Here is a 27,850-nt window from a genome sequence, read left to right on the forward strand (position 1 = left end):
GCATCGACTATATTCCTTACGGCCAGTCGATTGTGCCGTGTGCCATCTCGTCCTCTAGAACCGCAAGCACGTCGCCTTGCTCGCATCGACTTTGGTGGCCACTGCGATCTACAACTCCATCAACAGCAGCAGTCATTTTGAATGAATACAACATGACATGACATGACGCGACTCGATCGGCCTGTGAGACGGGAGATGGACAAAACGACACGTGCAGCTGGCAATCATATCGGAGACACCCCTTGCTTTAGATGTAAGGGAGAAGTCATCAAGGAGGCAGCGAGCGTCTGTTTTTTTGTTTTTTTTGTTCAAATTCATGAGATGAACAAATTCCAGAACTGACGCTCATTGTTAGCAACACCCCAGCGGAGGCAAGAGCTGAAGTAGAATACATCGATGAGGTTGAAAAGCGCATTCGCGTCGACGTGATGTCGATTGTGGTTTCTTCACTGCTTCTGACAATGGAATGCGACCTCATCTTGTCAATTCTTGACAGACCGCCGCCGGAAAAGCTTGAGCATGCGCTGTCGTGCGATAGTGACTAGGTCGCTAGAAGCTCGCTAACACCGACACTCTTCAGCGGTCTTAGTGCCCACACCACCATCGCGTATTTCCATCCCACACCAAAATACCCACAACACTAGCACAAAACAGCTTCAACTGGAATGCAGTCTGGATTGCATCCTGACAGCCCATCATGAGGAGAGCTCGAGAACTCTTGTAACTGGACACGAGGATGACGCGTGTCTGTTGGTCCTGTTTGCCTTTGCGTTCCTTGTATCTCGTATTTGCTGCATTGTTGTGGCCCCTTCAACATGTTCACATTTTCGATTCAGACATACAATCTCAAAGCGGAAAGAAAATAAACAAACCTGTCTCATTGTGTACCACGTAGCACATCGCAGTGCATCTTGTGTCTTTTTTCTATTTACGTGAAGATTCTTCTCTCCGTGTTGCCTCACGTCGTCTTCACTCTCGCCGCGCTCCTCCCATCATGCATCTGCCGTCCTAACGATGCCCTGGCTTGCGTGGTCGCATCTGGAAGCGCCTTCACCGCATCATCGGACACGACCGCAACAGTCGCGCGCGCACTGCCACCGACGGCACTGCTCGTCTGTCGCCGACGACTACACCGTGGCGGGTCGAGAAAATCAGCGTGCGTCCCAACGAGCGCCCCAGCAACCGCTCCGAACATTGGCAATCTCGCCACTCTCACCGCGCTGGTCTGTCGCGAGTCTAACAGAAGAGGCCGAGATCGACTTGGACGACATCAACGACATCCACGACGTCGGCGGCGCTGAAGCCTCGCCCACCGCCATCGAAAACTCCCCGTCGCACCGCAACTCGGTCCTCTCCATGGCGTCCACCAACACCACATCAACGACGTCCACGCTCCGGCGCTACTGGTCGCCCTCGCCGTCGACGCCAACGTCCTCGTCACGGCCTCCCTCGCGGTCACAACGGCCCCTCTCCCTGTCGTCGTCGCCGCCGTACGTTGTGCACCTCTCGCAGTCGTCCACCGCCACATCGGGCATGTCCACGGCGCCAGCTTCGTCCCCGTCCAGTGCGCCGTCCACAACATCGTCGGCTTCGTCGGCGTCGACAGCCTCCTCTGCGCCCTTGACTGCGCACTCAACGGCGCCCTCAACATCATACGCTGTTGAGAACATTGACAACGCTGCCGTCTACCGCCCGCCGACGCCCGTCACTAGTGACCATGTTGTGGTGTACATCCCTCCGCTCGTCGACGGCGCCGGTGGCACCCTCTCTCGCTGGCAACGGATCCACCAGTGTCGCCCGCCGGCCGCTCACTACAACTTGGGCGCCGCCTCATCCGCCTTCGTCTCTTCGTCCGCCGCCCCCGCCCTCACGCCGTATCGCCTGCTGGCGTCCGATCTGCGCTGGCTCGCCGTGAACGCCCCCGATCTCCTGCGTCTCGCCTGGACCAAGGCCAGCACGCCCCTGTGGGCCGTGGTCCGTCCGCGCGCTTGGTCTTGGTCTCGATTGTTGACGGTCCCCGTGGACGACGTGGCCGATGCCGCCGAGGCACTGTTGCAGACCGGTCTGGCCGTGGCAGAAGTGACCATGCTGGCCGCAGGGCCCGCACTCTTCCTGTGTCTCCCCGGCGCGCTCTTCCTGACGTGGCTGCTGCTTTGCTTGGCGGCCGTATACGCCGCCGCCTGGCCCTTGAACGGTGGTGCCCAGGCACGCACAGGAACTGTCTACCGATCGTGGGCAGCGGATCGTGGACGTCGTGTAGAGGATGACGATGATGGCCTCGACGACTCTGATGACGATGACGACGACAGTGACGGCAGCCGCCCTAAGCGCCGCCGCGCCGAACACTGGTTCTTCGTCCCTGGCCTGGGTGCGACCTCCCAGTCACTCGCCAAGACGGGCCCCCGCGTGGCTGCCGTCTTTGGGCGCCCGGTGACCCTGCTGCGCCCGGCGTACACCTATGGCGCCGTGGCCGATGCACTCGTGGTCCTGCTGCAGCGGCTCCTCCTGCCCGTTTGTGTCCTGCCCGCACCGGGTGCATACGGCGTCTATGCCGAGCTGCGCCGGGCTCTTCTGGCCACAGCGAACCCGCGTCGCGCACGCATCGTCGTCCTCGCACACAACGCGGGCGCCACGGCTGTGTCGCAAGCCCTGGCCCGTCTGGCAAGCGACGTTCCGGCCGCCCGCCTCGCCACGTTGGAAGTATACACGTTTGGCTCCCTGGCGCCCGATTTTGTCCTGCGGTCAGCGACGGCCGGCGACCAACAACAGAAGCAGCAGCAGCCACAGCAGATGGAAAAGAACAACTACAACTCGTCATCTTTCCATGTCGAGCACGTCGCGCATGCCCATGACCCGTGCGCCCGCTTCGGTGTGCTGCGAAGTGTCCGCGACGACCTGGCCGGGCGCTATGGCGGCGGTGTCTTTGTCGTCGGCAGTGGTACGCCCGGCGGCAGTATCAACAGCAGCAATACCGCCTCAGTGAGTAGCGGCGGAGTTGGACTCGGAATAAGCTTGAACGTCAGTTCGACCACATCTAGCTTCCGGTCGATCAGTCGCGGCCGCAGTGTTTCGCCCCCCTTCCCTCCGTCGTCCGCTGCCTTCAGCAACAATAACTACCACAACAACCACAACAGCAGCAACAGCATCGCCAATATCTCAAACCGGACGAGCCGCCACCGCATGAGCTTCCCCTTTACCTACCAGCAGCAGCAGCAGCACCAGTATGCCATGCAAAACGCCACCTACCGCCGCTCCGCCTCGTCGTCGTCAACCAACTCGCTCGCCAGCGAAACCTCGTCGCTCGCCCGGACGACGTTGCCGCCTCGAAAGCTCGTTCTCACCATGGAAGACTACCTGACGGCTCTCTTTGGCCCTGAGCCCTGGTCCATGCGTCCCGACCCGGCAGTCGACCGGGACGGCAACCTGCTCTTGTCGTCGTCCTCCTCCGACGCCTTCTTCTTGAGCGCCGCCATGAGTGTCGACCGCGAGCTGGCCGAGAGGCGCGAAATGGCCGCCATGGCCGCAGCGAGCACAGGTTATGATGGCCACGCACACGCTCACGCTCACACCCGTCCCCACCGTGCCTTCAAAGAGTACCGCCCGGGCCTCGCCACATCCACGGCCCACCACCGTCTCAGCTGGACCGGCCTTGGGGCCACGGCCAAGTACGGCACCACCAAACACGCCCTGCTGGGCTCCACCAAGACGCGTCGCACCTCGCAGCTGCACAAGATCGCACAGCAGCCGCCCACATTGTCAGCATCGCCGGCCGCTGCCGAGGGCCTGCGCGGTCTGGAAGCCGTCCGCCGATTGTGCAAAGAGCGTGACGGGCGACCGGGTCGGGAGGTAAGCATCCTGGCTGGCTACTTTGCCGACGCCGTAGCACGCCACCGCGAGCAGTTTGGTTTTTAGGCTGCCGGCTTGATATCCACTGTGAGACATCCTTTCTCATTCCTGATCTTCTTCTTCCCTTCCCCCTGTACATAATTTGGAATACTTTGCCTTTTCTTACCGTCCTTGTGGTTCCTTGTTGTTTCTGGGTCTTTTTCACCCTCGGTTTTGCGTTTCTTTGTCATCTCATTTTCTTTTCGTTGTCTGCGTTCAGTTTGGAAACTTTGGAGTCAGTTTAATAGTATGGGATGGATCCATGTCACACAGACATGACTTAATATTAATCAACGCTTTTCTTCAACCGGTGCATAAACAAGCACCTCCCTTTCAAAATGCAGCCAAAATAGAAACGAAACAAGTCCTTGTTGTGAAAACTATGAATGTAGCACCCAAGATAAGTAGATAATATGTAGGATGATAAGAAGTGATTAATAAATATCCAATAGAGACAAAATCCAAATGGTAAAGACATATCCTTGCAGAGCATGCTGACGATTCAGCGTTGCGCTGCAAAGATGGGTATAAAACGATTCTCCTCCCATGTATGTGCGAAAATAATGCTCCAAGAGAAAAGGACGTCGAGGGAAATCTAAATGCGGAAAATGTGGCCAGACGAGCTCGGTAATAAAAAAAAATCAACGCTTCGTATGCAATTCCTCTTCTCGTCAACTGTCTGGTTTAGTTGCGCCGGTATCGTGTTTGTTGTTGTGTGCAATCACTTCGTGTCATTGTTCATTATTTCGTCTGTCGAATTGTCTGTCGAATCGTCTGTCATGGATCGAATAAGGTCGGACTCTACGACCTCCTGCTGGAGCCGCTTTTCTTAAAGCCACGACGCATCATGTTCGAAACACACTCCTTCTCGGTTGACTCCTCCGCCTCGAGCTCAATACGATACCGCCGCACACTGCCCGTATCGTCGTCAAACGTCACCCGCCGCTTGGCCTTGGGGATGAAGCAGTCTGGCACCATGTGCCGCATCATCCAGCCCTTGAACCCGCGGCTGGCTGCGTCGATGGCGGCATACTCGAGCCTCCGTGTCTGATCGCTCGTCCAGTAGTGTGTCGTCTGTGGCGGAGTGTGGTAGACGTTGTCGTTACCGGGGGCGCCATAGCTGGCATCGAAGCCATGTTCGGGAGCGCTGTTGGGCAGTACAGCGTCGTCACCAGTGGTATGGGGATCGGGCGAGGGGAAGTGAAAATAGGATGTAGGATAATAGGATGTAGGATTGCCGGCCCGAGTGCTGTAAGGGCTACTGTCCTGGTAGATGCTGTTGTCGTACAACGAAGGGATGACAGTGACAGGGCTGCCGGAGTGGACGACGTTAGAGCGGCTGTTGTACTTTGCCGTCTTGGGCAGGCGGTTTACCGAGCCAGACATTGCATTTCGCCGGGTAGGAGGACGGGTCCGACTGCCGGGACGGCTCGAGTGAGTTGAGTGAGCTCGCCGCTGGGACGTCCCGGGGCTTTTAGACGGTGCCTCGCGAGGCGTGATCGACTCATAGCCGGAATCTTGGCGGTGCATTTCGGTGGAAGACGGATTTAGTTCGTCAAGACCGTACACAGACTTGAAGTGCTGTTCACCGGGGACTGGATACCTGGACGTCTGTTGTTGAGATTTTGTGGGTTGAGTTGTATTTGATGGGAGACCCGTTTTGGATCTTGATTTCGGGTGAGGCATAGGTGTATATGAGAGGGCAAAACATACATCGATCTCCAGTAAAATCGATGTTGTTGGCAGGCTATGCTCAATGAACAATGGAAGACAAAATGAGCACAAAGGCGAAGAAGGACACAAGAGGGCGAGGTAAGGGGGATATTTAAGAAAGAAAACAAAGAGAATGAGTCTGTTGAACCTCGACAGAAGCAACAGGATGATTGGGCCGTCTTACATAAAAAGACAGACAATCGTCGTCAAAGACAAGTTGGTATGGTAGTGGAACACAAAGGGCGGTGTTACAGATCTTGTTGGCAGTGTTGCGTGCTGCAGTCAAACCTCTGTTCCAGACAGATGCAGCTGCAGGCGACAAGATTTGGTAAATAAGAGGAAAGACGACGAGTCGGGAAGAAAATCAAATACGGGAGAAGAGAGGCAAAAGATGCGAGAGGCGAGAAGGTAATTTCATGCAATGGACGACTGTTCTCTTGCCGACCACGACACGATCGTCAAAAAGGACAAAGGAGGCAACGTGCGTCAACAACGAAATTATAAAAGGACGCTGGTCGGTGGAACACAAACTTGCGGTCTGGGCAAACGGGGTCCAGCGAAGGAAGTCGTGTAAGTGCGCCCAATAGTGTCGAGCGTGGTGGGTTAAATTGGTGGGATGGGGAGTGTTGGTGGATTCCTGTTTGGGCCAGGCCCTGGCAGTGAGCGAGCGTTGTAGCGGGCTTGCGAAACGACAACAAAAAAGGAGGAATAAAATATGGAGAAACGCAAAATGGGGCATTCCAAAGGTGTCGACAAAAGGCACTGTAAATCGTACAACACAAGCTTGACGGCGTGCAACGTTCCTGACGGGGCGGTGGCGAGGAAAAAATAAAGAGATGATCAGGTCGGGTGGCTTGTTGATTTGTCCTTTCGTATTTCTTGTCCGTCTGTCCAGCCTCGCGTGAATGGAGCAAACCCGTACTGCTCTCCTTGCCTCGTTATTTTGAGTTCGACACCCCTTGCCTATTTTGTAAGGTCCGAAATATAGAAAATATATGGTTGGAAATCGCAACTCAGAGCGGCGAATCGAGAAGCGGGCAAAAGAAGCCAAACCTATGCTTCCTATGCCGGACGTTCCTAATCCGCTACGGGCAGAAGGCTTGCGTCCCGGTTGTTGACTCTTCGTGTCGTTAACCGACGGCTTCTTGTTGTTTCTATTTCGCCTGGGCCTGAGTTCGGAGTTCCTCTCGGGTGATTGTCGGACTTCGATCCCCACTTTCTTTTCAAGGTTCTGTTATGTTCACTTCACCCTGTGGTACTCACGGGGCAGCGTATTGGCTGCTACGGCTGGCCAAGTGTACGGCGTTGGGGGTACGGAAATGGCGTGGGCGAAAAAAGAACCAAAACGTCTGTATGTCGGATGTTGAAGCAGAACAGCCACACTAATGCAGCCGTGCAGGCGCATGCAGCGGTCCAGAAGGAAATGAGCGAGTCTGAGGAGCGCACAATGTCGCCACAGGTCGACGGGTCCTGCGTTCCTGTGCGCCTGCGTTAACGCAACGAGCACGCTGCGGGTGTTCTTGTGGGGCTTGAATTTGCAGACAGAATAAACTGGAGATCGTAGGCTAGGAAAAACGGCGGCCAGGTACGGAACCACCGTGGCGGCAGTTGGGAAGAGAGCGTGAGAAACCAGGCACGAGCAGCGGGAGGCATGTGTTGGATGAAAGGGGCAGAGACGAGGGAAAAGAAGACGATGAACAAAGAAGAACATACAGGAGAAATATATGGCGATGCCGAGCAAAGACTTTTCCTTTGCAGTCGCCGCCTTTCCACGTGTTTTTTTAATCCTTGGCGACGCTGATCGTCTTCGGCTTCTTGCTTTTTGTTTTCGTTATTCTGACGTTTTCGCCCTTCCCCTCCTTCGCAATATCCTCCTGATCACTCTAGTCAAGAATGCTTGCAAACTTCGCAGTCTCGAACCAAGACCAGGACCTCCGCCCTAGCTGTTTTAGTCGTGATGCAACTTTATTTTGTTGAGACTCCTGCCAAATGGCACCACATCAAAGGGCGGTCAGGTAGTAGACCAGGTCAAGCACGCCAAATTTGAATGCCCCTTTCGGCAAGCAGCCTTTCAGACCAGCACAAATAAGGAACAAAATCTTGGGGAAATGTGACGCTGTCTCTCGTTTGGGCGATTTATTGACTGTGCAAATTGGCGGTTTGTGTGATTTTTCGTCAGTGTCCAGCCGATGTTTTCAGTGACGATGTTTCTCCGAAATGCCCCGGAGTGTTGTCTCTCACTCTGCCTAGGTATGCCCAGATATGCCCAGATGTGCCCAGATGTGCCCAGATGTGCTCAGAATGACCAAGACATACAGTGCTGCAGCACAAGTTTGTTGGAGGGTGCGAAGTGGTCAGGTGGGCCTTGCGACTAGGAGGGGTGTGTTGTCTTGGTTAACGATCGACGCCTTGCTGTGATCCAGTGGAGATGGCCGTGGGAGAACACCGTGAAAGGCGACGGTCTTTTGTCACAGCCGGTCACAACCTCTCACAAACCAGCGACTGACATTCGCGAAGAAGAAAAAGATGTGTCACCGGCGGGGGCGAAGAGGAGAAAGTCCGGTAGTTACTGGGTCACGGTCTCAAAAAGATGCGAGGTCCAGCCGATATCGCTAACATGACCGACAGACGGTTTTGTCGTGGTTGCAGTGCTTCAGTGGTAGCCGCGAGTTGCAAGGGCGATCCGGAGAGCAAATAAGAGAACAAAAACCTAGCTTGTCGACCCACCACAAGCGACACCAGCAACACGCGATAATATGGACTAAGTAGGGCGTTGCGGCACGCTGCCGTAACTTGGCTTAACAGTAAAAGCCAAGAGAAGTCAAGGGCAGAAAAATCGAGCGAAGAAGAGGATAACAGGCGAGCCAAAAAGAGTGAAGAGGTAGTGGGGTGGGTACCAGCGAGGTACGGAGGCACGCCAAACGAAAAAAGGCGTTAGTGTAAAGGGCAAGCTGCGGGAGGGGCCGTTGTAGGAGACGGTGGAACTTGGGGGGGCAAAGAAAATAAGGAGGCAAGGAAGAATGGGTTCGTGAGAATGTTCATAGTTTTTTTATATTTGCTATCGAGGAACGTTGGCGATGCCAATTTAAAGGGGAAGAACGAAGGCAAGAAAAGAAGGAACAACTGCGCCTGTGTCAAGTTTTACCATGTTCCACAATCACAAGCCAAAAATGTTCAAACAAGCGACACAGGACGGCAAGAACCAAGATAGGCAAGAACATATGTCGTGACGCTCCTGTCCTGTCAGCTCTATTATTATCTACTTTGTCTCGCTCCTTCCTTGTATCTTCGTTGTCCCTTCCTCGTCTTATTGCTGAGTTCGCCTTCCAACCACACTCGGTCACAAACGTACCTTCCTTGGTTTCCCTCCTTCCCTGGCGCACACGAAAGGAATAGAAGTCTGAAACTTGACGAAAACAATTCTGGCCAGCCATTTGTCTTGCGCCGCGCTCACTAGCTGCCACAACGCGACGACCAGGGGCTGGCGACGGGCGTGTCGCGGACAGGGGGGTTTCAATCAAACTAACACATGCCCGAAGCATGCCATCTGGTCGAACGATTCAACGTCGATAAAATTGATGGACGGCGTGGCAAGAGCAAGTCGTCAAGTCCGGGATGTCGCTCCTTCCGTGATACCTATAATTTTCGCCTCTCGTAGTGTTTAATTCGTGACTAGCTATGGAAAGAGCGAAGAGCACACCGCGGGTGTCGCTTCCGAAGCTGAACTGAACACAGTCACAAGGAAGTTTCCCCTGTCCCAGTCCTCTGTCATCGTGTCTTGGTCTTGTGTCCACTACGGCGTCACTTTTCTTTTATTTTTAGTCAGTCGCTCACCAGCCCACCAATCGTGACGTCGACCAGTGCAGCACCTCCGGGCCTCTGTTTTCGTCCCCAATCCAGTGGACGACATTGTGCGCCTCGTCATTTGAGCACGCGATGTGTTGGATGGGGTTACTGTGTTCTCTTCAAGCCTCACGCATGTCACACACAACCACACAGAAGGCAGTACAATGGAACATGGGGCTGCCTGTTGCAGTTCGAGACAACGCGACTTGCTGACATGTGAAAGCGCCTGTGTCTGCTGTGTGCCTGCGTCTTCCCGCCCCCCCCCCCCCCATCCCGGACGCAACCAACCTTATTCCGAAGCAATGATTACGCTTTACAACTGCTGCTCGGTCATTGTCACAACCAGGCATGCAGCGGCAACGGTTCTGCCGCGGGAAGTCGACTGTGACGTGGTGGGCAGCTGTTGGTTCTGCCATGTTTTGTTGTAATGACATTTGGTAATTGGCATGCGCATTTGGTGGAAGAACAGCCTCACTGACGAGACACAGTCGCACTCAACATAGTCAACCACATGTCTCACACATGTCAGTGGCTCGTTCACTGCATCGTGAACATGTGACGTTTACAGCACTGCGCAATGTGCAAGAACTAAGATACGTCTCAATACTGTTCCATTCTGTCTTATTTTAATTTTTGTTGCAGGGTAAGTGGTACGTCGACGACACCTGCCAACTCCGCTTGCATATCCTACGGTGTCCTGAAAGTGACCAAAACACCCTTGTGCTTGATTGCCTGCACTCAAACGAGACGCAGCAATCGACCAGAGGCATGATAGAAGTTGAAAGATGTCGAATCCGGAAGACGATACGAGGATGAAGAATATGGAGATTCAAGAAAAAAACATGTGTGTGATGGTATAACGATATCATGCCTGATGTCAATTGTCGAGTTTCAATGAGTCTACTGCGAGGGGCCTCTGGAGATGTCCCGCTTTTACTAACAATTAGGATTACCTACTTAATCCATAAATGGTGGCTAATTTTTAACAATTAAAGGCAACATGCCAGAGTGGTTAATGGGTAAGACTCGAATTTCCTTGTTCGATATATCTTATGGCTTCGGCCGCGTAGGTTCAAGTCCTGCTGTTGTCGTTTTTTTTTGTCTTTTTCTGCGACATTTTCAGCCCTGAATCCTTCTTATGCATCGGCTGCTCTTTTTGCATTTGATTTCGATTTACTGTTTTACTGATGTTATTTTTCTGTTGATTTTTTTTCTTTTCTTTTTTATTGTGTTTGACTTCTGTTCGCCTTCGAATTACTTAATCAAGGCCGAAAGCGGTGCTTCGCTTTGCAGCGGCTTTTCGACTTTGCTAGCTTCGTTACAGGGAAGTTGCAGCCGATTGGAGGTTTGGAGGGGTATAGCATTTTGGGAAAGCTACGCGCGATAAGTCTAAAAACAGCAGCGCACGTCGGTCAAAAAAGAAGACGAATTTCCAATTGACGGCCAGCCATTGACGAGTCACACTTAAGCATCTCCTCGCATTGATTCAAGGGCACTTCAAACAGTTTCCAACCTTCTCGAGCACACCAACCTCCCAAACTTCAACCACAATCCCTTCCAAACCTTCGAACCCATCCGAAACCATCCCACACAATGGCTCCGTCCGCTCCCCTCAGCACGGCGAAGCTCGCCTTTATCGGCGGCGGCAACATGGCCGGTGCCATCATTGGTGGTCTCCTGGCCGGCGGTGTCGACACGGCCAACATCTCCGTGTCCGAGCCCTGGGACGTCAACCGCGGCAAGATGGCGGCGCTCGGCGTGCACACGACCACGTCCAACGGCGAGGTGGCTGCGTGGGCCGACCTCGTGGTGATCTCGGTCAAGCCGCAGGTCACGGAGACCGCGTGCAAGGACTTGGCCGCGGCCTGGAAGGAGCTTGGCGCGGACAAGAAACTGCCCCTCGTGGTCTCCATCGCCGCGGGCATCACAATTGACAGCCTGCGCGCATGGACGACAACGGCCGCGGGCCGCGTGCCGCACGTGGTGCGCGTCATGCCCAACACGCCGGCGCTGGTGGGCGAGGGCGCGTCAGGTGTGTACGCAGGCGACGACATCACGGACGAGGAGCGCGAGCTGGTGACGCAGATGCTGTCGAGCGTCAGCAAGGCCACGGAGTGGGTGGCCCGCGAGGACCTGCTGGATGTCGTGACGGGCCTGTCCGGCAGCGGCCCTGCGTACTTTTTCGCCATGGTGGAGCACCTGATTACGAGTGCGACGGCGCTGGGTCTGCCGGTGGACCAGGCGAGCCGGCTGGCGAAGCAGACGTGCCTGGGGGCGGGCAAGATGCTGGTGCAGTCGAGCGACGAGCCGGGGCAGCTGCGCAAGAACGTGACGAGCCCCAATGGCACGACGCACGCGGCGCTGGTGAGCTTTGAGGAGAGCGGGTTCGAGGCGATTGTCAACAAGGCGGTCGACGCGGCCACGAAGCGGTCGGTGGAGCTGGGCAAGAAATAGGGGGCCAACACGACGGCCACACATTGTGGCGACAAAAGGAAACATTGTCAAAATCGCCGAGACGAATTACTAAAATACGGTTTACAAGGACACCGAAAATGAAGAAATATTGGATGATGTGGGTGAGAATGCTTACGAACCAACTTAACCGCAGATACTATCTAGAGACAAGGCGCCGTCCGTGCGGATAGAAGGAAGCAACTCGGACATGGGAACAGAACAGACAAAATAGCAGAACAAACAACTTCCACGGGACCGTCCATTTATACGTCTGTAGACCTACTTTTCACAGCGAACAGCCGGGGGTGGCGCAGTTGGCGACACCCCTACGTCGGCCACGTCCTTGGAGCTGCTGGTGGATGGACACACGCCGGCTGCGGCCGTTGGTGTGGATGGGGCTGGGACCGTCGACCCGCTGCTGGTGCTGGAGTTACTTGTGGTCTTGCTCCCTTCACCCTCTTCCTCTTTATGTACCAGAACCTTCTTGCCGTGCAGGTAGCCCTCCTTGTCGACCAGTGTGCTGTAGTCGACGCCGTCCGTGTACTCCTCGCCGTCGCGCACATACCACTTGGCAAACAGGTCGTTTTGGATCCAGATGACCTTGCCGAGCGCCTTCACGAGGCCCATCTTGCGGCGCATGGACAGCCGCGGGTGGCCCAGGATGGCCTCCGTCAGCACTTCCTGGATCAACGACAGCGTCATGCCAATGTGGACGTACTCGATGTGCAGCGGGTGGGAACGGCCGAGGCCGACGTGCATCATGCCGACCTTGTCGAGGTACTCCCAAAAGGCCATCTGGGACGGGTCGGTGCAGAGTTTGGCCAGGTAGGCGCGCAGAAACATCTTGCGGTGCTGGATCTGGGGGGAGTTCTCGTCGGGGACCTCGTCCATGGGGCCGTCGAAGGAGGTGGAGCGGAGCTGGAAGGCGCGGGCCGTGATGTCGTACTGGAGCAGTTTGCGGTAGACAATATTGGTGACGGCAGGGATGAGGGCCTCGACATACTTGGCGCCGCTTATGAGGTGTTCAATGTCAGCTAGCTTGCGTTGTTAGTGATCTATGTACGGATGCATCCATCGTTGTGGGAGCTTTGTTCCTGGCGTACAGCTGCTGAAATCAAGAAAGCTGTGGAGGTACTGGACGCGCGACTCAAGGTTCGTGTAGATGTCCTTGCGGTCGATGTGCCGCATGTCGACGTTACGTCCAGTCATGATGGCGTTGTGTGGGAGAGCGGTGACAGTAATGGTAATGTTGACGATATGTGCGTCCTTGGCCGATCAAGTCATCTACAAAGTCAACACAGAGAGTTCTGTACATGTGGTATTCTATTTATTCTATATAAAAAGACAACCTGCCGCGTTTGTAGCGCTTTAAAGACACTCCATCGAGTGGTGTGAGGTTCTAGCCTTTCTTCGCGCCTATCCAACTAAGAGCAAAAGTGAGCCAAAGAGCGGCCTAGACGAACAGCAAGTGTCAAGATGTGGCCTGGCTCTGCCGTGACCGCACAGCTCGCCTGATGCATCCTTGCGGAGAATGTCACGCCATGTTGCCTGCCCACAATGGAGCAGTCAGGCCACAACGCCTGACCAAGGCGGCGTAAGGCGATGCTTCAAATTGTCACCGGGGGATGCACGTCGCTGTCAAAATAGTCAAATGAACCGTCCTATTACAAAACAATAAAGCTGACTGACTGCCGATTCGACTGACGCAGATATCCGTATATCCACCATTCCGTCAATGTGAATAGTTTTGATATAGAATGCGTGTAATAGCTTGCAACGTAAAACCAATTTCTTTTCACCACTCAAGTTCCTCATGGTGCCCTCGACCACCGCTCTCCATTCACGGCAGAGCCTTGGCCTGCGGCAGCACCCCGCTGCAGTCCGTCAGCGCGTTGAGATCCGCCACGCCCAGCAGACTCAGCCGCACGTACGCCGACGCGTACGCGGCCGTCCACCGGTCCTGCGTCGCTGCGTCTGCGCCCGAGTAGGTCCGCCACAGCGCGTGCGTCGCCGGGTCGCGCGCCACGGCCACGTCCGATGCGATGCGGTAGACGCCCAAGGGCGCGCGGGGCGCGCGCGTCTCGGCGTAAAACTTGGTGTCAAAGACGCCGTCGGTCGTGTCTTGGGGGGCGCCTGCCAAGGCGAGGTCAGTAAAGTACTGGTGCGAGACGGAGTGCGCGCCCAGGAGCGCGACCAAGTCGACGGCCGTAAACGTCTTGGCGGCCATCTTGCGCAGAATGGTCTGCGCGTCGTCCGTGGGCTTGGGGATGAGCTCGTGCGGCGGTTGCGGCGGCGGCGGCGTGCTGCCGGCGTTGAAATCGGGGCGCCCGACAAACGAGCGAATCCGGGGCCCGCCCGGGCACGTCACGGCGGCCACAATGGCCCCGATCTGGATGAGGTCGGCGACGGATGGGGGGTGGGGCGAGTACCGGCCGAATTCGCTGTGCCAGCTCATGATTAGATGGGCAATGTCGGCCAGACCGCGGTTCTCGCGGCGCTGGAGCTCGCCGTCCGCTAGCAGGATGGATCCGTCGGCGCCGCCGTTGCCCGGGCCCATGCTCGTGTTCTAGACGGCCGCATCATGAAAGCCGATGCGGATGGCGCTGCGGGCAAGGGCCGAGCAACGGGTGCCGTTGTTCTCGGAAAAGGCGACCACCATGGCGGGCACAATGTAGCTCCAGATGCAACAGGTGTCTGTGCCGCAGGCGGGACTATTGAGCCCGCCGTTGCCGGCCTTATTTACCGCGTCTGGCGGCGTATAGACGACGGTGGGGTCCACAACGGCCGTGGATTCGCCCTGGAGGATGCTGCGGATGGCCTCGCCCGCGGGCGTCTTGGCGCCCTGGGTGGCAAGATCAGCGAGAAGAGTGGTCGAGGGGCCCTCGGTGCTTGCATTCTGTCGAGCTACATATCCGTGGAGATCGTGTAGAACGGCGCTGAAGCCAGGATGCGCATCGCATCTGCAAGAGAGGGCCAGAAGGATGCCAAAAAGTATTCTTTGGCGCATTGCAATATGTATGTTGGCTGTGGACGCAGCTGTTGCTTGAATATGGCGATAATAATGACCGTATGGAAAGGATGCTGTAGTGGTGTTGCCAATGGGATGTCGCGAGAAAAAACACGTCTGGCAAGATAGCTGATACAAGGCTGAAGTGTCGGTCGCAAATCTTGACATGATCGTTTGTGAAGCTATATATGTCTTTGTGCGTCTTCCCAGGAAAGAACACAAAGATCAGCCCATTGTGCTGGCCGCCTGCCGAAAAGGGGAAGTCAACGAAAGGCAAGGAAAGAGCCACCAAATATACATCTTTGGCAGGTGCAGTTGCAACACCGGCCTTGCCCCTTGCCCTTGCTACAAGTATAATTCTTCAATGGAATCTGCCATTTGTTGTCTAAATTTACAGATTTAATTGTATTTGGTCACGCGCATGGGAACAGATTAAGATTTCATTGCCTTGCGGCGCTTTTATTGGAACATCTAAGTAAGGAGCACAAGCTCAACCATGGGATAGCAGGTATATTCCTGGCTACGTTGGTATGGGAGCACTGCTGGGGGTAGGGGATGTGACCGCCAAATACGGAGGTCGTCTACATGCACTGATTTTTTTGGTATTTTGTGGTAGCCATTGCTCAATCCATAAGGGAGAGCACGACTGTTTTCCGAGTTTTTTTTTTTTGTTTTTGTGAATTTCAGGTAAAGAAAAAGGAACACTTGCAGGGGTCTCCAAAAGCCGAGCCCGAAACACGACTTCGAAAACAAGGATCGTGAAAAACTAAAAACTTCTGTCAATACGGCCAACAGAGGAAATCGCAGGAGGCAGATCACGTCCCCTCAATCAGAAATTGGCAGAGATATGTGAGGGAAACGGTGCCTACTTCTCTCTCCTTAGTTAGCGCGACTGGCATCAACAATGGGCAAGGGGAAAAGGTTGTCTACTGATCGGAAGCAGAGTCAGACTCATCGAAATACATGTCTCCCAGAATGCACGTCACGAAGCCGGAATCGGTCACCGCGAACGGGTTGGCGACAGGCGACTGTGCTGGGACAAGGTCAGGACGGCGGGTGTTCTCCGACGAAGACTCCGAGACGACTGTGGTCGTCGCCGCGGGCGGGTTGACGTGGATCTCCGTGTGGCGGTGGACCTCGACAGCGGTCGAGAAACCGTGGAAGACGGTCTCCTCGGTGGAGGGGGTGGCGGGCACGTCGAGCGGAAGTTGAGTCTGGTAAGCCTGGTGAGTCTGGTTCTTTGCGAGATCAGCATTGAGGGAGGCCAGGTTGCGGCCCTCCCACTTGGCACTGTAAAACGTCAGCAAACCATTGAGCTTGATGAGGGAGTGGACGTAGGTGAACAAGATGTAGGCCCAGAGGAGTCTGAGGTCCTCGGGGTGGCGCCGGAAATAGGCAAACGGCTTGACCATCTTGAATGCAAACATCCACACAATCAGAGGAAGGAGAGAGAAGAGGAGGCTGGTCGACGGGACAGTGATGCTGTTGTCGCCAACGCGGCCGTGGTCGATGGTTCCATCCACGTTGTAGCCAATGGGGTTGACGGGACCGTTCGCGCGGTAACCGGACAGGTCCGACTGGGCAAAGGCGTACAACAAGAGAGGATCGTAGAACAGGGCAAAGTTGGTAAAGAGCGACAAGTACACGGCGTAGACGCTCCACGGCTGGGTGTACCAGACGTGGAGAGAAGTCAAACTCGTCGAGTTGCTTCGCCACGTGGTGCGCACCCAGCGTTTCAGGCCGCCGGTGAACTTGGCCGCACTGCCAAGCGATGTGGTGATGAGGGTCTCCGGGCGGTATTGGATCTTGACGCGCCAGCCGTGGGCGATGCACCAGCGCGTGATGAAGTTGTCGTCGTCCACCGCCAGGGGACCGATGAGGCCGAACAGAAAGTAGTCGTTCAAGAAGCCACGGAGGAAGTTGGTGTCCTGCAGAATCGACGTCCGCACAAGCGAGGTGCGGCCAGAAACGACAAAGACACCACCATCGACTGCATTGGACGATCGGATTTCGAAGTTGTGTCTCTCGAGATAGAGGCACTGGACCATGTTGAGGATGCGATGGTACAGGTTGTCGTGCTTTTCATCTCGAGTGACGCGTTTGTTGGTCCCGACAATGCCCACCTTGGGATCACGGTCAAAAGCGGGTAGCGTGTACTCCAGGAACGTGTCCTTCCACAGGACATGGTCGTCCATGAGCACGCAGATTTTCGTTGTGGCACGGCGAGCGCCGGTCACGGTCTGGACCCGCTTGTTTGCTTCCGCGGCCGCCAGGACTTCGATCGCAACCCCAGAACACTATTGGGGGAGAGTACGACGGAGCCGACGGCAGACGGAGAGAGTTTCACGGCGGAGGGCCTCGCCAGCGGTGACCACAACAATCTTGGAGGGCAGGTTGCGGGCCGCACTGATGATGCCGGTCTGAAAGTGGGCATTATTAGGATCAATGGTTGGCACAATCACCGTTACGTCACGGCTGGTGATTGTCGGAAGGGTCAAAGTCTCGGCCGGGCGGTACATCCAAAAGGACACGAGATGCACGACCTGGCGGAGGTAGCGCCACACGAATAGAATCACAAAGGCAATGGTCCAGTTGGACCACCGCTCCTTGTCAATTCCATCGGCGGGGCACGTGTTGTCATAAGTGTAAATAGGGGCGGGCATCTTGGAGGTTGACAAGGAAGATGCCGTCAGAAGAGTGGATAGCAAATAAGAAACGACAAAAGAAAGGCCTGTTGGGTAACAGACGGGGAGGAAATGGAGGAGGGCGGGTGAGGAGAAAGGAAGCAAGAGAAGACGGTAACAGAGCGGCCGTGATGCTTCCTTTATAGAGAGAGAAGGAGGAGTGAATTGTCCATGGCCACGATGCGATGAACAGTCGTGGAACATCTGAACGACAGAAGCTGCTCCATGTATCCTCTTGTTCGGGCCGGACAGCCTGTGCTGGCTGGACGCAGAACATGTTCTCGTGCATAGCTCGGAGATGTTTGATGTGCTGTGGTGGTTGCTTTGGCTGATGTGATTTTGTTGTTTTCGGGTACAATCCGTCGTTGTGGACTGCAGTCAAGTCGGCCACGATACTGGGAACCGCCCATTGGAAGTGCGGAGGAGCTTGGGAGTGGACATGTGGCAGGAAAAACCATAGGATACGTTGCTATCAGCATCCGGGAGTGCCAGCCTTCTTGGTGACAGGGCCGTCTCGATAGATCAGAATCTGCTTTCAATGCGGCAGTTTTTCTTTGTTCAGAAGAAGCCATAGACGCATTTCCTTCGGTTGTGGGGAAAGACGGTGCTCTTTGTTCATTGAAAGGGGCCAAGTTGTGTGCGTGGATCGAATGCGATACATGATATGTTCATCGCACAAATATTGTTTTATTTTATTTATTTAATTGGATTTTTTCTAAAAAAATGAACAGATCTTACTTCGTGTATACAACAATCAGCTGTAGTGCTTTGAACAAGAACTACAGAGTTTTGTTGACGGTTAAAACACACAATATGTTTGTTCACGTCTATCGCAACCAACTCCATTGTTCACGAAAATGGCACAACCATGACTTATATGAATCGACGGATTTCCTGCCTCTGATTCAAATATGACCTTCTCTCCCATTCGCAACAACAACAACTCCCAACGGCATTCTCTTGCAACAAGTACAGACCGGAGAACAACTGTTTGACGTGTCTTCTTTTCTCTGGTAGAAAGCTCCAAGACACAGACCACCAAACAGAAACCGTCTCTCATTATTCTTTGCAGTTGCTGGAAGCAAGAAAAGCCAACTATTCCAAACTTTGACTCGGACGACAGGACAACAGAAAGACGATCGACCGACCAGACCAGACTCATTGACTCAACCCACGTCTCGAACGAACCAACTCAACATCATCAAAGGACCCATCTTGGACAAAATGTCGCCCATCGGCTTCAACACAGACGACATTCCCCTCCAGTCGCTCGACATTCCTCGTCGCGACATGTCTCCGTCGCCGTTGCTTCTGCCGTCGCCCGCGTTTGAACGTGAGCTCGCCTCTCTGTCTTTGGCCCTGGCCGCCTCGTCTCCATCGTTCTCGGACCAGACCTTTGTCTCCGCTCCTGAACGGCCTTCCTGGTCGCCCCTCCCGTCGCCTTCGCTCTCGTCTCTGGTGCCCCGTCCTCTGTTTGCAGCCCCCATTTTCTCGCCTCGTTCGCCAATGTTCCGCCTGGCTCAGCCCGCTGTTGCCCGCGAGTCGCTCGTCTTCCGTCGCCGCCAGATCTACCTGAACGTCTACGCTCCTCCGGCTGTTGTGGTCCCCGGTCTCCCCAAGTTAGACAAGGTCAGTAAGCCCCGTGCCCTTTCTCCCAAGTCCCAGGCCGCTTTTCGCGCCCGGCGCGAAGCCGAAGATGCGTTGATTATGCCACCGATTCTGTACACGCCGCCGCCGCAGCCGCAGCCGCACATAGTCTCTCCCTTCCGGCAGGACTACATTCACAGCTTCAAGCCGGACCTTCCGGCCCACCTTTGTGAGTCCCCTGCGGCTATTTCTCCGAGGGCTGCTGCCCCCGTTGCGACCTCTCTGCCTCTGCCTTTGTCGTCTTCTTCGACGTCCGCTTCGTCTCCGTCGCCCCGTCCGCTGCTCGAGGAGCGCACGTCCCCGATCCCCATCCCAGGTGCTCGTCGCCGGCCATTCCCCCCAGTCCGCCGCACGTCTGTTCTCTTTGACCGTCCTCCTACCCGGGCTGATTACGACTCGGACTCCAGCTCGTCCGCCTCTTCTTCCTTCATCTACGAGTCGCCTCGCCGCTACCCTCGATCGCCCGACCCTAAACTCCTTGGTCTTCCTCAATTCCCCATTGAGCCCGACTCGTCGGACCAGGAAAGTGAGGAGTAGTCGGAGGACGAATGGTGGGGGTGAGGAGATAGCGGAATGTTCAACGGACGGACGAGGCGGTATTCACGATCCTTCCAGGTGAGTACTTTAGTGTTGAGCAAGGACTAATCAACGAGGAATCCACTTTCTCTACATCTCTTGTCTTTGTCCTACTGTCTACTTATTTGATTTCTTCTCATTGCTTGTCAGTATTTTTTAAAAAAACAAAAATTAATCACTTAAGCATCGCAATCATGTTCCCAATCATGCACCTTGTGACCCCGAAAGAATAGTAAAAGAAACTGCAACTTGAGCACTCGTACAGACGCCACTTCAGTGCTTCATTGCCCGCCGTTTCTGGCAATCCAGCGCGGTGTACTGATTCGGGTTGGCCGCAGCGTGAGGAAAATAAACTGGCACGCACTTGTCCCCGTCATCGTCGTCGTCTTCTTCACCGTTTTCGTTGTCGCCTTTTCCCCGTTCATCCCCCCATAGGTCTTCCAAGACGAGACCCCCTTGGGCGCGGACCTGTTTCTTGAGAGCGGCAATATATCGAAGAGCATGGTCCAGCTGCGTCTCGAGCGTTTTCATGTGGGCCACACGTTCATTGTTGGTGAGAATGACAGCCTTGAGGCTAGTGACGCGGTTCTCGAGGTTCCACTTTTCGTTTTGAAGCTTTCTGTTCTTGGTCTGCAGCTCGTGGACCTGTGACTCAAGTCCGGAAATGATGCACTTCTCATTCGTTATATGTCCTGAGCGGTCGTCGACTGTGTCTTCAGAGCTCGGGGACAGCCCGGCGTCCTGTCCAATATCCTCCTGGCGCTGTCCTTGCACGCTGGCATTGGACCCGGCCTGGTACTTCTTCTTGGCAATATGGACGTTACCAAAAGATGCTGATATGACCTGGGCACCGTCGATATCTGTGGAGGAGGAGGGACTACCAGTCTCGAGGCTGTCGCGGATGTCGTTAGACCTCTTTGGGCCTTCCACTGCAGCAAATGACATCTCATTTGCGTCAAAGAACTCCTCATCCTCGTCATTGCTGTCGATGTCCATGTCATGAAAGTCTGAGTCCGAGAATTCGGTGAGAGTGGAGATGGTGGATGGAGTTCTGACAAGATATGGTTCGTCCATAGCGACATATTGCTGCATCACTGCTTGATTATCGCAAGGCATCACAGGACCACGTATGCTATTGAAAACGGATCTGGTTAGGTCAAGGGACATGGCCTTACTTTTGATTGTTGTCGTCTTGTTGTCGTCGCTGTGGTTCAATATGAATAGAAGACGGTTAAGACGAGTCGAGTTTAGCTTTTGTACTAGAAGTGAGATGAATCGCGCGGATTTTGAGTTATTGCATGTAAATGAGAGTCGACGGACATGTGAAGAGGTCAAATAATTGAGATGAAAAATGAAAGTGGCATGACAGTATAAGATGTCAGATTAGCCACCTAACACTGACTCGAAAGTGAACATGGAAGGAGGCAAGGAGACAAGAAACAGAGCAAACACAACTCAGACTGGAAAATAAAAACGAATTGTACTGAATAGAATTTTGCAGATTGATCGCACAGAAATCTGACAACCTCAAGCGTACCACGGCGCAGCTCACACCGCCATCTTCTAGCCATTATCATCTTTTCCCTGCTGTACTTCTATTTTTTATTGTTCCCAATGGATCTTCATCCAAGTTGACAGCAACATCGGATTGACGTAGAACTGAGAAAGATCTAAACATCTCCTCGTTCAAGTAAAAGTGGATTCTGTGAGGTGTCGATCACTTTAGTGGACCAGACTCACTAAATTAGCGCTGTGCAACGGGCGCTAGTAACCTATCCCCGCTATTTCTCCAGCGGACGGTAATTACCTGCAAACACCATTGGCAGACGGCTAGGCTCAGGACCCTGGGACGAGATCGACAAGGCGGCGCGTCCAAATTACAGTGTAAGTCGCACTTGAAGTTGGACGCATAGCCTTGCCGACGTCAACGGCCATATGCGACCTGATGGTCACGACTACCACCTCCACCAAGTACCTCACGATCTCGCAATGCTCCGGGACATATGCAAACGCAGAAAATAAAAAGAAACCGCAGCTTATCATGGTTTGGACGGGTCCAAAAACAATGGGTGATTCGACTCGACCAGCACGCTCAATAGCTATCTGGTCGCTCGTTTGCCGAAAAACACCAGAGGTTCTTCCAAGCCTTGACTCCAAAACCGATATCATTCCCTTTGCAAGTCTTGTGCTGTCTCTGCCGTACATCAACTTGGTGGAGCTTGTTGTGCTTTTATGTCTAGCGTTCTTTTCACCATGTCACCCACGTCTACATGCAATTTTTTTCAACTTCATTTTCATACTGCGTAACTGCTAGGACATGGCCCTCATTCCTATCAACTCCATATATCACCCTTAAAGATCAACGGCATTTGTGCAGCCTACGTAGGCTTCGCAATGTGCTTGATGCTGTAGAACTCGTTGGTCCACCGGAGCATCGTGGCCGCCTCTGCGTCCACAATTGCCTTGACGCCCGGGTTGACGGCCCAGTTTTCGGCGTACGCATCCGAGCAGTGGCTGCCGCCCTGCACCACGGTCACCGGCACGTTGGCGCTGCTGGCCAGCGGTCCACCAGGGCGCTGGCTCGAGCTCACCGACGCCGCTCGCCACGGGTCCACTTCGCCGTTGGTGTAGATGATGCGCGGCGTGCGGCTTGGCGGCACCGACCACCCACCTGTGTAGCCGTTGAAGCCCGCAATGGTGGTGCCGTGCTCGAGCCCGAAGCCACCCGCCATGGCAGGGAACTGCGCATTGCAAATCTCCAAAAAGTAGTTGTAGTCGAGCTGCCGGGAGACGATGGTGGGGTGGCCGACGGGTGCGGCGGTCTGGAACCAGGCCAGCGGGTTGTTGCACAGGAGCCACCAGTACTGGCGGCCGACAAAGTTGCCAGGCGTGATGTCGAAGTACATGGAGCTGGAAGCGTTGGTGAAGCGCAGGCACTCGGTGTTGTACGTGCCCTGGAAATCATCGTAGCCATACACATCACAGACTGCAAGGACGGCTCGTTAGCATAGGCTGAGAGTTGGAAAACGGGAGAGCCACGACCAAAACAAGAATTGGCACATACAGTCGGGAAGAAGGTAGTCGATTGTCCACTTGGCATAGCCAGCCAGTGCCTTGGTGACACCGACACCGCTCTTTCCTGGCACAGGGTTGCCAGAGCCGTCCCAGACGTTCTGCAGTGACCGACGTGTTAGCAGTCATTCCTTATTTAGGCCAATGGCACAGAAAATTGGTGCTGACCTCAATGTAATCACAGAACTGGTAGTACGGGCTGGAGCCGTAAAGGGGCGTGCTGAAGAATTGCGTGCTCTGAAGAAGAAGTGGTCCAATGGACAAGGTTCTGTATGTGTTAGAGTTCAATAAAGAAGGAACAAAAAGATGAAGAAAAAAGAACACCAGAAACCAGAGGCGACGCAATACAGCAAATGCAAAGTCGTACCTTGCAAAATCACCATCAGTCAAATCCTGCAGTTTGAAGGAAGTCTTGAGTGCCAGCTTCTGGGCGTTCGTGCCGTGCTGCAAAACGTTGTCAATGTAGGAGGCCACATTCGTGAGGTCGATGCTGCAGTTCTGCGGCGTCGCCTGCCGCACCACCTCAAAGTACTGCCAAAAGTCGCCAATCGCCTCGACCACGCCGCTCGTCGCATAGTACGCCCAGAACGGGCTCGTATGGTCCTTGGCCTCGGGCTGACCGGCTGCCAGGTTGGCCTCCCATCCAGCCAGGGCGCCCGCGTACGAGCCGCCCGCCAGCACCCACGGCGCCTTGGTGGGCTTGCTCTTGCCCGACGTGTCAAACGGCGGCACCCAGTTGTTGGCAAAGTAGGTAAAGTCGCGCAGGGCCTGGTCGACGGTGAGGTACTGGAGATTCTTGACGGTCAGCTGCTCGTAGGGGGAGCTCTCGCCCCAGTAGCGGTGCTCCAGAATCACCACAGCGCCGCCGACAGCCTCACCAAAGTAGCCCGTGATGCGTTGGTTGGAAAGGTACGTGGCGTTCCAGTCCGTGCCAGACTGCTCGCCGGGACAGGTCAAGACGACGGGCGAGCCGGGCCCCTTCCAGAACTCGGTGCTATACCAGAAGCGCTGCGAGAAGGTCCCGAGATGCGGGTTGTTGTGATCAATGGGCTGGTCGAAGGTGCCCCAGCCAAACATCGGAGCAGGGGGCGTGCTGCCTCCGTGCCCACCACCTCCTCCACCCCCGTTCGGTGTCCCAGGATCGGGACCGCAATAGCCCTTGGACCTGCCATGGCTGGCAGCAGCCACCTTGTCGGAGACACCGGGGCTGAAGGTGCCTTTGATCAATCCAGGGGGCTTGAAGCCGACTGGCCAGGGGCCAACGGCGACGGTGCTGTGAGCAGCAGCCAAGACGGCCGTCACAGTGCCAAAGGAGAACTTCATGACCTCAATATAAGGCCAAAATTAACAGCAGAAGTAGGAGGGAGAAGAGGTGAAATGGAGAATGAACGAAATGATAAAGCTGCAGAGAAGCTCGGCAGTACGTGCTGTGCCTCTCTAGCTATCCCACATACAGAGGATAAGGGCAGCACCTCCATCTTAAATACGTAAAACAGAGCAGCGCAATATAGAACGGAAGTCCTCGTGGACGGTTAGGAGAAAAGGGGATAGGTAAAATAGAGGACCACTGAGCGTCACGTTCCACAAAGGTTCGTCGCTTAAGGAGGCACGGTCACTGAGCACTGAGTCAAGACCCACATGATGGCTACCTAACTATGCAGATTGCCGCTTTTTCTGTTCAACGACGGCGTGATCATCAAGAAGCAAAGGGACGAGCAGCTCCACACACATCCATGCATCTTGACCTTGCCCATTTCGGCCGTGCTGTGTGACGGTCGTTCATTTTTGTTGAATTTGGTTTCAACGTTAGCGCTTGACGCGGTGGAAGCAATCAGGATCGGTTGAAACGGCCGTCGACTTTGCTCGTAGGAAGACAACATGTCCAGAGTCACCCACAAAGTCAAAAGGACGTGTTCTTCATGCTGGGTGGGGGGATAATGCACGACCTGCAGCCAGTGAGGAGGGGCAACTGCAAGGGAAAGGAAGACCTTTGCCAAGTAAATTCGGAATCAATTCCACCTGGGAACTCATTTGCGTGCACCGCGGATTGGAGTTTTGTTAATCTCCTTTTTTTTGAGCCCGTACAACTTTGTCAGACGTCGAGACGTCAAATGTGTGTAGAAGGGTCGTCGTTTTCTTCCAGTTGTTCTAGAAGGATATCCCTCACATCAATGTTGTGGATGTCGAACTAGGCAGCCAATCACAGACCGCACTTGTTAGCATTATGCATTGAAAGGAGGCAGGAAAGGTCGCTCGGATCCGAAGCCCCAGCATCCGTCAGGCTTCGTTTCTTTCAACCAATATTTCTCCCTTTCAATCTCCTCCCAAGTCATCCTGTCGCCATCCCGGATTGCACCTCGCCAAGACAACCCACACTGCATGTACTACCCCGGGTGAAGACAAGAAGCGAGCCGTCTTGCGATTGTTCCACAGCTTCTCAATGGGACCAGACGGGGCGGCCCAAACGAACCCAGTTCAAAAATAAGGCCCCAGCTCTGTAGCTTAACCTTTCAGCACTCTGCACGTCACGCCATTCGTGGTCCCCTACTCCTGGGTCCGATATCCTGTCCCTTCCTCTCATCTTGCAGCATTGGCACTGGGGAAACGTGGAGCCCTTGTCCGTTTCTAGAATGTTTCCATCGGTGTCTCCGTGTCGCTTTGTTTCTTTCCGTCTCTTCCGGTGGAACATCGACGTGATCGGGCATCCAGAAAGACGAGACAAGCTGGAAGAAGCGCCGACTTCATATTCATTTGGTACCTGCTTGGACCGGTCGCCCATCTGCTAGCACCACGGCTTGGCTAGCAATAAAAACACTTTGCAAATCAAACGTCAATATTGAACACAGACGGCCTGCGGTCTGTGCACAATACGAAGGCTATTCCTCCTGAGATTCCTGGGCGTCGCGGTTGTACACATGTCGACACCGCAAAATGTACCACAAGATGCAGAGTTGCGCGATGGCGAAGCATAAGCTCTGTACACGATTTTGCATTGGCTGTCCTGTTGGTAAGTAGAGGAAAACATTGGTATCCAACAAAACATCCACGCCGCCTAGATGCAAGGCCGATTTGGGTCAAAACAATAAAATAACTGTAAATATTTGTCATAAAGCTGCCACACAGGCCCGCTTCTATGCAGAAAAAGAAGACCAAAAAAAAAAAAAACCTTAGTCCAACGAAGGTCATCAAACATGCTGTGGGAACTCGCTAGTGAAGGCAAGCACAAAACTGAATGGTAAGACTGTCATGGGGGTCTCCAAAAATACGCAAGAGACGAATGGAAAGCAATGGAAACGGGCTAGAGAAAGACTGTTCGGGTCACTCCGGCTTCTGGCCGTACACAACGTGGCTAACAAGGTTAGTGAACATTCATGTTTTTCAATCTTCTTTCGAGCTGTCTTCAAGGTGTTGAGGTTGAGCCAACATACTAGTCCAGGATGGCGTGGATGGTCGGGTCGTGCAGCTGCTTGCGCACATTGGCCAGCATCACCACGACCTCCTCGCTGGTCCACTTGAGCACATTTGTGAAGAGGCGCATGGAGAGGCCTTCCAGTCCCTGGTTGATCTGCATGTAGTTGTAAAGACCAATCTGCTTGAGGACGGGATCGCGGGGCCATGTGCCAATGGGCAGCTTGTACCGGCGGTGGACGATGTTGGTGAAACCGGTCTCCTCGAACCAGCCCTTCAGTTTGGACCCAGGTCGCGTGTCCCGCCCAATGGCTTCGGCAGCATTGCAGGCCCTCGTGATCCAGACGAGGAGCGGGTTTTCGGGGCCCAGGGAGCCGTCTTCCGAATAATAGGTTAGGTCAAAGTCCTGGAACTCGGCCCAGCCGCCTGGCTCAATGTTGTCATACGTGCGGCGGATCAGCTGGGGCCAGTCATTGATGCTGGCAGCCATGTAGCGGCAGAAGATGTAGGAAAACGGCTGGTCGTAGATCCACTCGTTCTCGACGTCGTCGACCTCAAATTTGACGTTGGGCGGCACGAAAGCAGGCATATTGGCGCTGAGGTCGTTGCCGATAACGATGGAGTTGGGTAGCAGGTCGCCCATCTCAATGGCCCAGACGCCGTTGCCAGTGCCAATATCGAGGATGCGCTGCGGCCGGTCGACGTCGATGGGTGCCTGATACAATCCACCTTGTGCGGTGGTGACAATTGTGTGCAAGAGCAAAAGACGGTCCATTTCCAACTCATCGTTTGGCCTTGTGTATCCTTTGCGGTACGGGATATATTAGTCATTCAACTCAGTAACAAAAGAAGGGAAGATCGCAACGGCCAGTGACGTACTGCCGTCTTGGTAGGCATGGTACCGGCGGCCATATTCGACGGGGTAGTTGAAGATGCTTGAGGTGAGGGAGGTAGTGTATGTGGCGCTACATTGTGTCAGGTTTTTGATACAAATCATGATGTAGAAGGGGATGCCTTACATGGAGTCGGCGAGTGCGGATTCATCGTCGTTATCCTGATAGTATAAAAATTAGCGCATGGTCACGATTCACGTCGCTGTGGGAGTATATCAGCGGACAGAGGTCAAAGAAATGAAGGCTGACATACAACTTCTTCCGCATCGATTACTTCATTGTCAGCAGCGATGCCCGTCCCTGACCTTGGCGATGCTGTCCCTGGAGGTGAATTGGGTGACTTGGGTGACTTGGCAGCGCCAGCAGGTGGTGATGAGGCTTCAGCGGCAGCAGCGACAGGAGGTGGTGCTGTGGCTTCAGCGGCAGCAGGCGATCCGGCCTCTTCTGTTGGCTTCGTCGTGTCCGCCATGTCTGCTTCGTGTGTTCGTCTACCCTGTATGATGTTCTCCGTAATCCGGGGCCGACTGTGGTTCGTCTTTGGAGACGGTCATGGACGGCCGGCGCGGTTATCTCCTCTTGACTTCTGACGATTTCCACCACAGGTGCTTCGTTCGACGTACAAGGTCGGTCCTGAGGATCGTCACGCCCGTGGTCGATGCGCGTCG

At 54.5% G+C, this 27,850-nt stretch overlaps 11 protein-coding genes and 1 non-coding gene across 12 annotated transcripts; 4 read left to right on the top strand and 8 right to left on the bottom strand.

Moving 5' to 3' along the window:
• Positions 1 to 1,014: 1,014 nt before the first annotated feature.
• SPSK_06998 (uncharacterized protein) lies at positions 1,015 to 3,912 on the top strand (the record flags this gene model as incomplete). The annotated part of the gene is made up of 1 exon (XM_016733668.1): positions 1,015 to 3,912. The coding sequence occupies one exon, from the start codon at positions 1,015 to 1,017 to the stop codon at positions 3,910 to 3,912; it is 2,898 nt and encodes a 965-aa protein (XP_016590394.1).
• A 774-nt stretch (positions 3,913 to 4,686) lies between these two features.
• Positions 4,687 to 5,571, bottom strand: SPSK_07839 (uncharacterized protein; the record flags this gene model as incomplete). The annotated part of the gene is made up of 1 exon (XM_016734494.1): positions 4,687 to 5,571. The coding sequence occupies one exon, from the start codon at positions 5,569 to 5,571 to the stop codon at positions 4,687 to 4,689; it is 885 nt and encodes a 294-aa protein (XP_016590395.1).
• Positions 5,572 to 10,438: 4,867 nt separating this feature from the next.
• On the top strand, positions 10,439 to 10,535 carry SPSK_11208. Its single transcript has one exon. It is a non-coding gene; the product is annotated as a tRNA-Ser (tRNA).
• Positions 10,536 to 11,037: 502 nt separating this feature from the next.
• Positions 11,038 to 11,898, top strand: SPSK_07857 (pyrroline-5-carboxylate reductase; the record flags this gene model as incomplete). The annotated part of the gene is made up of 1 exon (XM_016734510.1): positions 11,038 to 11,898. One exon carries the CDS (start codon positions 11,038 to 11,040, stop codon positions 11,896 to 11,898), a length of 861 nt encoding a protein of 286 aa, XP_016590396.1.
• A 279-nt stretch (positions 11,899 to 12,177) lies between these two features.
• On the bottom strand, positions 12,178 to 13,107 carry SPSK_07808 (uncharacterized protein; the record flags this gene model as incomplete). The annotated part of the gene is made up of 2 exons (XM_016734463.1): positions 12,178 to 12,910; positions 12,962 to 13,107. The coding sequence occupies 2 exons, from the start codon at positions 13,105 to 13,107 to the stop codon at positions 12,178 to 12,180; spliced, it is 879 nt and encodes a 292-aa protein (XP_016590397.1).
• A 631-nt stretch (positions 13,108 to 13,738) lies between these two features.
• Positions 13,739 to 14,455, bottom strand: SPSK_07949 (uncharacterized protein; the record flags this gene model as incomplete). Its single annotated transcript, XM_016734602.1, has 1 exon — positions 13,739 to 14,455. The coding sequence occupies one exon, from the start codon at positions 14,453 to 14,455 to the stop codon at positions 13,739 to 13,741; it is 717 nt and encodes a 238-aa protein (XP_016590398.1).
• Positions 14,456 to 14,464: 9 nt separating this feature from the next.
• On the bottom strand, positions 14,465 to 14,905 carry SPSK_08091 (uncharacterized protein; the record flags this gene model as incomplete). Its single annotated transcript, XM_016734736.1, has 1 exon — positions 14,465 to 14,905. One exon carries the CDS (start codon positions 14,903 to 14,905, stop codon positions 14,465 to 14,467), a length of 441 nt encoding a protein of 146 aa, XP_016590399.1.
• A 926-nt stretch (positions 14,906 to 15,831) lies between these two features.
• SPSK_07343 (capsule polysaccharide synthase Cps1) lies at positions 15,832 to 17,568 on the bottom strand (the record flags this gene model as incomplete). Its single annotated transcript, XM_016734007.1, has 2 exons — positions 15,832 to 17,202; positions 17,239 to 17,568. 2 exons carry the CDS (start codon positions 17,566 to 17,568, stop codon positions 15,832 to 15,834), a joined length of 1,701 nt encoding a protein of 566 aa, XP_016590400.1.
• Positions 17,569 to 18,813: 1,245 nt separating this feature from the next.
• Positions 18,814 to 19,773, top strand: SPSK_07793 (uncharacterized protein; the record flags this gene model as incomplete). Its single annotated transcript, XM_016734448.1, has 1 exon — positions 18,814 to 19,773. The coding sequence occupies one exon, from the start codon at positions 18,814 to 18,816 to the stop codon at positions 19,771 to 19,773; it is 960 nt and encodes a 319-aa protein (XP_016590401.1).
• A 312-nt stretch (positions 19,774 to 20,085) lies between these two features.
• Positions 20,086 to 20,904, bottom strand: SPSK_07880 (uncharacterized protein; the record flags this gene model as incomplete). The annotated part of the gene is made up of 1 exon (XM_016734533.1): positions 20,086 to 20,904. The coding sequence occupies one exon, from the start codon at positions 20,902 to 20,904 to the stop codon at positions 20,086 to 20,088; it is 819 nt and encodes a 272-aa protein (XP_016590402.1).
• A 1,286-nt stretch (positions 20,905 to 22,190) lies between these two features.
• SPSK_07208 (uncharacterized protein) lies at positions 22,191 to 24,207 on the bottom strand (the record flags this gene model as incomplete). The annotated part of the gene is made up of 4 exons (XM_016733872.1): positions 22,191 to 22,798; positions 22,877 to 22,985; positions 23,053 to 23,152; positions 23,252 to 24,207. The coding sequence occupies 4 exons, from the start codon at positions 24,205 to 24,207 to the stop codon at positions 22,191 to 22,193; spliced, it is 1,773 nt and encodes a 590-aa protein (XP_016590403.1).
• A 1,995-nt stretch (positions 24,208 to 26,202) lies between these two features.
• Positions 26,203 to 27,654, bottom strand: SPSK_10772 (tam domain protein; the record flags this gene model as incomplete). The annotated part of the gene is made up of 5 exons (XM_016737054.1): positions 26,203 to 26,233; positions 26,313 to 27,096; positions 27,172 to 27,257; positions 27,312 to 27,346; positions 27,439 to 27,654. 5 exons carry the CDS (start codon positions 27,652 to 27,654, stop codon positions 26,203 to 26,205), a joined length of 1,152 nt encoding a protein of 383 aa, XP_016590404.1.
• Positions 27,655 to 27,850: the final 196 nt, after the last annotated feature.

This window comes from Sporothrix schenckii, assembly GCF_000961545.1.
Source record: "Sporothrix schenckii 1099-18 chromosome Unknown Cont41, whole genome shotgun sequence".
Lineage (NCBI taxonomy): Eukaryota > Fungi > Ascomycota > Sordariomycetes > Ophiostomatales > Ophiostomataceae > Sporothrix > Sporothrix schenckii.